The sequence below is a fragment of the Arachis ipaensis genome, chromosome B09 (genome assembly GCF_000816755.2).
Source record: "Arachis ipaensis cultivar K30076 chromosome B09, Araip1.1, whole genome shotgun sequence".
Classification (NCBI taxonomy): Eukaryota; Viridiplantae; Streptophyta; class Magnoliopsida; order Fabales; family Fabaceae; genus Arachis; species Arachis ipaensis.
Window position 1 is genome coordinate 139,866,660 of NC_029793.2, and position 8,768 is coordinate 139,875,427.

At 32.9% G+C, this 8,768-nt stretch overlaps 1 protein-coding gene across 4 annotated transcripts; it reads right to left on the reverse strand.

The window, feature by feature from the left end:
* LOC107619285 (signal peptide peptidase-like 2) lies at nucleotides 1,113-8,623 on the reverse strand. 4 transcript variants are annotated; one of them, XM_016321539.2, is made up of 15 exons: nucleotides 8,171-8,623; nucleotides 7,659-7,820; nucleotides 7,209-7,323; nucleotides 6,321-6,437; nucleotides 5,518-5,672; nucleotides 4,704-4,877; nucleotides 4,184-4,218; nucleotides 3,882-4,038; nucleotides 3,262-3,315; nucleotides 3,073-3,165; nucleotides 2,282-2,424; nucleotides 2,066-2,136; nucleotides 1,806-1,889; nucleotides 1,540-1,674; nucleotides 1,113-1,373 (listed from the first exon to the last, which is right to left on the reverse strand). In XM_016321539.2, the coding sequence occupies exons 1-14, from the start codon at nucleotides 8,312-8,314 to the stop codon at nucleotides 1,577-1,579; spliced, it is 1,602 nt and encodes a 533-aa protein (XP_016177025.1). In that variant the 5' UTR covers nucleotides 8,315-8,623; the 3' UTR covers nucleotides 1,113-1,373; nucleotides 1,540-1,576. The 4 variants fall into 4 exon arrangements, 3 of the variants coding, with proteins under 3 accessions (XP_016177025.1, XP_020966498.1, XP_016177026.1); XM_021110839.1 differs by lacking the exon at nucleotides 4,704-4,877; XM_016321540.2 differs by lacking the exon at nucleotides 3,073-3,165.

Below are 8,768 nucleotides of genomic sequence, written 5' to 3' on the forward strand. Positions count from 1 at the left end.
GTAACCCCACACTAGACCCATAGAAAGAAGAAGAGAACTCGAACAAAAAGAAAGTTGGATCTGTTCGGCTGTCTTTGGTTCGCACACCTTAGCAACTATATATATACACACACAATTCGAACCAACCGAGTTGTGTATAACCTAATTCGAAAAAATTATAAATAATGAAAACTCACGGTCCGATTTCCTTTACTGTAAATTAAAAAAAAAATTGCAAGCAAAAATCAGACCCAGCGAGTAGTATAACGAAATAAAAAACAAATCCAACAAAGAAAACGGACCATCCGTTTTGATGAGGTCATATTGCACGGTCCGATTTCTCCTATGTGTTACGATCAAAACGGACCTTCCAATTTGCTTACAAAATTTCCAAAACAGAGAACTCGGAGGGTCCGATTTCTTCCTACCAAATCTGAGCCAAAACCTATTCCACATTCCGGTGTAGCACCCCCTCATTCCATATCCCAGCACAACACCTGACCCTCCTCCATAACAAAAAAAAATGACCCTTATTACAATAGGAACAATTATCTACATATACATATATACTTGTGATTGGTTTTTGAAAAACTCAATTACCCCCACATAAGTATATATAAATCCGTCCGTCTGTATCTGTAAATACCCCTAGACTTTTTTTTTGTTTTTTTTTACCAAAGATATGAGACTCAAACTCCCCTAGACTTTTTTTTTGTTTTTTTTTACCAAAGATATGAGACTCAAACTCGCAACCTCTTAATTGAGTATGGAAAAACTATGCTATAGATGATGTTTATTTAACATTCATATTCACCGGTAATATGAAAAAGATAGCACACATTACCAAAGATATAGATACAATAGCACAGGCCCACGGATTGTTGATGAGAAACAAATAAGATGTTGTCATATATATAATTTAATTTTTAAAATTTTACACCTAGATGATGTTATAGTAAGCGAATTTTATAGTGACAATAAGTCAATAACCAAAATTTCAAAAATTGATGGGGATATTTTGAAATTAATTACAAACAACCAAATTTTGGACGGTGAGATTAGTTCATGTCTCTGTAAATATTTCTATATAACAAAACCTGTACATTAATTAAGAAAAAGTGATATAGGGACACTTCAAAAGACTTACCTTTTCCTTTTTCTAAAAACAAATAATCAGCACATTTAAAAAAAAAGGAATGAAAACAACAATACTATAAGTCAGCAAAAAGAGCATTCGTTAATTTCTGATTAATCAAAGAATACAAAAATACAACAAAAAAAGGTTATGGAAACCCAAAAAAGAGTTGCCTGTACACTTTCCAAACCATCGTACATATAATGCATTGTTCCCAATCTAATCCCACTGAGTTCAGTGCCATTTCCCATGCAATGATCTGTTAAAAAATCAATATTCTCAATTAAAAAATTTTGGTCAAATATAAAATTTTATTAGTGATTGATGAGATAAGTTTTAAATATAAATCCCACAAAAATGCACACTATCTAATTCATCAAATTATACTTAAGGTAACAAAAAAAAACTGAATTAAGAGCATTTACCCAATTAGACAGTGATTGATTTAATGTGGTCGGTCATTTACACTTCTGGAGGCACTTTGGAGGGAGGCAAGTTTGGTTTGTAATCCCAAAGACTCCTCATTTCTCCTCTTATACATCCCAATATGACAGCCGTACCTGTTCAATTTATTTATTTGATGTTGAATAAAGAGCATGAGTTAAATTTAAAGATTAATGAAGTGAACCACGCACCAATCTAATCTAATCTAAGTAGTAATCACTACTACTACTACTACTAATTTACTTACCCAAGGTACATGGAACAAGGTAGAGAAGTGCTGGTTGTCCATGACCCTTCATCAAGTATAGCCCAAGATATGTTAGAAAAAGGCCTGAAAAAGGGATCATCAGATTGTAAGAGAATAAATTAATAAAACTATCCATTTTACAGTCTACAAACACTATTGAAATTATCATCTTTTATCAATAAATAAACAGTGCAGCTTATGATATGATATGATACTGAAAACTATGATACCAACTAAAAATAGTATTAAAAAGTACTTACCGACGCCATAGCCAATTACCAACCAAAGAAAATATCCATTCACTGACCTCTTGTTGTTCTCTTTGTCAAATCTGATACAATCAGAAGCCATAATAAACACATTAAATCTAATCCAATATGCATCTAATTCTATGCTATTAAGAGATAAATGCATGTTTTCAATTTTGTAAACCACCGCTTCGTTTCAAGTTGTCAACAAAATAAGGAACTCAGTACCTACGAGCAAAGCAAACAAGCAAGCCAGGGAAGAGAATGTCTCCAAATCCAATCATGTCATAACCTTTCCAAGGATCGTGTGGACGAGGAAACCTCAAAAGCATAGGAATTGCTTCCCCACCAGCCTTGTCACCTCGAGCAACCTAGATCACATTATCAAGTGCATTTATAGAAATATAGAAGCTCGTCTCAGCAACTGGAATGAGTATGCATATAATGAGTTTTGTTAACGAGTATTTTTAAGGACACTAATTAAAGATACAAGAAGTTAAAAAGAAAACAAAAGTAAAATGTTTTCAAATAAAAGGTGAGAAATAACTCTTGGTCTTGTAACTTTACCTGGTCAGCGATTTAAATGTCAAAACAGTTTTTTTAAAGAATTACGCTTCATGATTTAGCATTAACTATATATGTAAATTGTAAAATTCAACATAATAATGCTCGGTGGTGCAAGTTTCACCTTGCCCGAATTGCTCCAACATGAAAACAAGGAAGCGGTTTTTGCTGTTCCTTTCATGTCACCCTTGATTTTTGCAGATCTCAAAATTCTGCTTGGTTAGAGTAAATTCTGTACTCTATTCATGCTTTTTTTGTGTGCCTTGTTTAGCATTACTCAACATCCAATTAACAAGTTTTTTTTTTTTTTTCACTATCACAATTAAGTACATCTCTAACTTGTTGCAAAAGAAAGGAACAAAATGAGTTAAGGAATATGATTTGAGATGCAAATGCAATGAAACAATCCCATAGAGGGTTAAAAAGGAAACTTTACTGATAAAACGATGACTTACTGTAATCATAACACTCTTATGGAATATCACTGGAGATATGAACACCCAAAAGATGTCGTATACAAATGCACAACAAAGAAGTACAGTTGCAACCTATCATTTCAGATGCATAATGCAAATCATGAGAACGGATATAAAAAGGACTGTGAATAAAAGGAGTAAGGAAACACAAGCAATCAATATAGCTACCTTAATATTAGGTAATCGTGCCAACTGCAAGATTGTTATCATCAAACAAATGCCCTGTCAAGAATAAAGCCAAACTTTTTAAGTAAATACCACAAAGTGAAAAGTCAATTGAACTACTTTGTACCATTGATTGGAAACAACCATTCCATTTTTCATTACAATGCTACAAAATGCTTGCTATGGGAACCAAACAAGATTCTCAGTTTGTCTGACACAAGCACAGACACATGATTTTGTTACATACTCATGTATGCATTCATGTGTGTGTGTGCGCGCGCGCACGTATAAACATGCGATTGCAATTAAAATGCATGTGAAAGTTCCACATGGAATATGAAAATGAGTACAATAACACTAGGAGCAGAGCGAGAACTATAATAAACCATTGTAATTACTGGAGTTTGCGATCCAATCCAAATTGTAGTTTAGATTGAATTAGATTAGCAGTTTTGATTAGATTTGAAGATAACTAATTGCTTCTTTCAGCCTTATTCCTAAAACTAATTTTCTGCATTACTTACAAATTTTCAAGAAAGAAGACTGAAATTCAACTGGTTAGCATCATGAACAATAATTTTAAATGCTTGCTTGTTAAGCAGGTGCTATAGCCTAGAACTTACAAGGACATCTTGGCCGAACCATGAATATGACTCCCGCCGATTAACAATCCATAATACCGCAAATGCCACACATACTATAAAAACTACTATTGAGAAGATAGAACTCTTCCCAAACATAGGTACCTTCACTATATTCCGTCCAAGTTTTGGAAATACTCTGCTCATACAATTGAAAAATAGATATGAGAAATCAGCATAACACAAAACATGTAGAAAGAATGCCTTTTTTTTCTTATTGCTAGATGGAACAGTAGTTTTTTTTCCTTTGGTTGTGAGGAAGAAATTTATTCAAGCCAGTATACCTTAAAACGAGGCTCACAATACAATTGTGCATCCCCTGAAAATTATTGCAAACGTCAATTACTGAAAAGAGGAATTTTGGCAGTTTAGATCATCTAAAACCCAAAAATTTAACTAGTTATATTCATTATTATGGTTTACAATAGATCATGCTAGTTAAATGAAGTACAGAACTAAGTACTCTCTGATGTATTTTATTAACTGCAATGTTAAATTAACTTTTATTGGAGAGAAGGGAATATATAACTAAAGGCAGATAAGATAATTTACAGAGAAGAGAAAATTATAATATTTAGGAATATGGCAAAGCTTCTCAAACATGTTTGCTCTAACTTTCCACCCTCCTTTTTTACATTTCTAAACTTGTTTCTCCAACCCAGAAAGTCCAATATAGCACTGTCTTAATGGTGAACAAAAATAGGGAAACAATATGCTTTGATACACACCAAGAAATATGATCTTTATTTTTCCTTAAAAAATGGCAAAGGTAGTAGAAAATTCTACAGAAATGAGCTACATTACCTCAACACCACCAATGCAGAAAAGTACAATCAGCACCCAGATAAACCAAGATGACATGAAGAAAAATAGTAGCACAAGAAAAGTGGATGCCGAAATGACAAAGATAATAGCACCCTTTGTGTCTATGTTAACAATGTCCTCCTCATCTTTCATTGTTTCGGATTTGAAAGATCCCTAGACAAATGTTAAGTTATATCACATACGCAAAGTTGACAAGCTAAAAGATGTATTAAACATGAACCAAAACTAAATTCTATAATTAGTAAGGACCATAAGAAGATGAAGAACGATATTTATACTCAATCTTAGAATTCATTTCTCTCCCCCTCTTTATCTATCTAAACAATAGATTATATTCTATCTACAAATAATGCTATACTCCCAAGTTAAACTCCAATAGTTAACTAATTGAAATGATTAGCAGTTGGTTAATTAATAAATTGTGGTTGAATTTAAAAGAGAGTCTAATTTTTATGTACTAAATATTAAAAGTGTAAAACATTTTACAAAGTCATCCTATCAATTTTGTTCTTTTAGATGATAATTCATGCGTGGGTGTGAAAATTTGTTATTTTTACTTAAATGACAATATGTAATTACAGGCATGTTTAAGACATCCTCAGAATGACAAATTTGAGTTTATGATATCAACATATTCTGATATCTTTCTTGAAGCATTAGGTCATTTTTAGTCAATGGAAGTGTGCTTTTGCATAAAGACAATAAATTACTTTAATGTGGATTAAAAACAGAAGTACAACAAATTGAACTACGTATGATACTTTGAGGTAGAGATAGCATTGTATGGGGAAACCTTGGGAGACAATTCATTGTAGCGTTCATCACAATCAGCAGCTGTTATATCTGCCCATGTTGAAGCGCATATAACTGTTCCGACAGCCATCAACCACAAAACTGCAACTGAATAGTCTAAAAGTGGGCGAGTTGGAGCATATATCGAAAGTTCCACTGCAATGAACAATTCATAATCAATTTACCATCTGTAAATCACGTGAAAATATCTTTAGTCTGATCAACAACGATACTTGAACCCAAACTTATGGATTCAAGATATAAGCACCACATCTTTTAGCCATTGATCTCATATAGGGATTGACTTATGGACCTCACAATGTAAGATCATCTGGTACTAAGGTTTAGACATCAGCATCTCAGCTGTCAACAACCATAAAAAATTGAAGGTTGAAATGCTGGTGCCTAAACTTTGAAACCGAAAAACGGGTTCAGCTATCATTATGGATTTATTGAATGGTGATACTAATATTGGCAACAAAACATAGAAAAAGGAGATTAAATGATGTAAAAAGGTCTTCTTATTTTGTGGAAAGTTATGAAACTTCATCCCTAAGTTTAACTTGTGTTTGTGTTTCCCAATGACAAGCATTAGAACTAAACTTTAATATCTAAATAAATCATCATCATCATAGGATATAAAGAGCTTCTAAGAATAAACCATCCTCGCACAAATTTTACCACAGCTAAAAGAAATTACACAATTTTCTTGCATCCTAGATCCGTACAACAAGATTTTCACAAGTTATCTTTCTCAAACATGATAAAACTAGACATAAAAGTTCTACGAGTTGTAGCGCTGACCTTTCTTTCCAGATGTCAACTCATTGTCGAGATCATCTCCTGCTGTCTTTGATATCATTGCAACTGGGATTGAAATGTCTACTCTAGAGCTATTGGAACACTCCATTGAGAAAAGGTCTGCCAGAAAATAAAGAGATGGATTTTCGTCGAAATATGACCATGAACATAAAACTTTATTGACTATGACGGATTAAAATTCATGGGAATACAGAACAAGTCAACAATTGCTGTAAAGTTCCAATCAATAAATTACAAATGTTTCCTCTATATCCAAAAGTGACATTAAACTCTAACAAGGCCCATGGAATAGATGAGTAAAGGTCAAGATCCATCAGTTAAATGAGAAAACATGATAATAAAAATTTGAAAAGAAAATAAGTTGAGGTTTTTCTAACTTGAATTGCATGGGATCACTCACATGCATCAAACGTTCCATCTTCAAATAAAATAATTCATAAGAAAACAACAATGCTACTTAGCGTAACTTTATATAAACCAAAACATTTTATTTTATCTTATCTTATTTTTAATTTGGGTTCCATATGACCTTTATACATGTAAATAAGCATGAAATAAGTAGAACAAATGATGACGCAAGCTAGTTTTTATATATAATTTCATTGTGCGACTCTGATATGTTCATCGGTTAATATTGTTTGTTTGTAATGGGATTAGGTTTCTGTGTATGTAGAGCTGATGTATTTAGAGTTTGTTTCAGTTATTTAATATGTTGAACAAATTAATCTGTCTAAAGGATTCTGTATGGGGGTGTGCAAAGCAGTCTAGTTTACTACTCATATAACAACCTAATAATAACATGCCATATTCATCATGTTCATATACACAATATGTAACTAGCAGACACCATACAAATTTGAAGAAATATACCGTCCGACTCATTTATGACCAATACGGCAACTGCACCTGCTGCCTGTGCAATTGCAGCTTTAGTTGTGAAGTCGCAAGTACCACGCTGACATAAAGTTACTGATCCAACAAGTAACTGCAAATTAAAATTAATATAATCAAAGAGGAGTAAATCACTAATTTGGCTCTTGAACTCTTAGCTCGCTAACAAAATAGTCCTTAAAGATTGAAAATTATCCCCTCACATCTAAAAAATTGATTTTGCTTGACTAATCCACCCAAAGTGAGGACCAATTTGTTAGCAAAATAATCTTTCAATTGTCGACCCTTTCTGGAGTGTATCATAGGATTGTTAACAATCTTTAAAGAACAATTTTCTCAAAGAATTAAAAGACAATGTTTAATTAATTATTGGAAGCTAAGCATGAGGGGATGAGAATATAATCATAAAGGAAACAATGATCGAAAAACCTTAGTAATTGGTGGGACACAACAGTCTCTAGGATTGGCAAAAACAAGAGGAGATTTGGGACTCTGACCGACTTCCTTGGGAAACTGAGCACCAAACATTGCACTCATGCCACCGTACCCGGAATTCACAACATTGCCATCAACCCATTGCTTCATCTTCACCTGCATTATGTTCATATACATATATATATTTTACATACATGCATTCATCAGAGATCTCAAATGAAGAATTTCATATGTTCATATGAAAATTATAGCTAAGAATCGTCAATGGTTTTGACATGTTTGACCACATTGCTGATTAATAATACATGTCAATGTTTTAGCTATCTTCTTCAAGATATTTTCATGTGATACCTTCATCAAAAATATAACCTAACGATTGCCGAATTCAATAGGAAAAATATTATGAATCAGTTACACTAGATAGCTACCAAACTCACCTAAACCTTTTTGTATCAAAAAAATAAATAAATAGAGTGACGAAATGAAGAAATATTAGATCTTGTTACCAATTGAACATCTTTAGCGCAGGATGGATCAAGTTTTGGAGCATCGTCGGCGGCGTCTCCGAACACGAACAAAAGAAGCGTGATAGCCACCGCAGCGACCGCATTATATGAAGAATGATAACAAAAAGAAGACGAAGAGGCCATTGATTAACTAAGTTGTTAATATTAATTAATTAATCAATAATATTGCTTTGCCACCTCCTACTCTGAATGGAAAAAAAAAATTTGAATTAGGGGGGTGGGTGTGAAAGAGAGGCTTCGTTCCTTTGTCTAAGTCGCTCATTATCTCTCTCTTTTCCTCTTCTATCTCTTTCACGCACGCAGTTGAGAATGGCTTTTCATTTGTTGGGTGCCTCTCTCTCCCTCTCTTCCTCCTCTCATCGTTCATGGCGCGAACAAACAGGGATTTCGTCGTGTTTATCTTATTGGATTGTCTTTTTCGTTGCTACATTATCAACCGTTATTTCAAAAATAAATTGTAATAAAATATTTATTAAATTTTTTAAATAAATAATTTAAATATTTTATTTACAGATAAAAGTAATTTCAAACAAATATATTTCAAAATTCATATATCTCGTTTATTAATTTACACTAT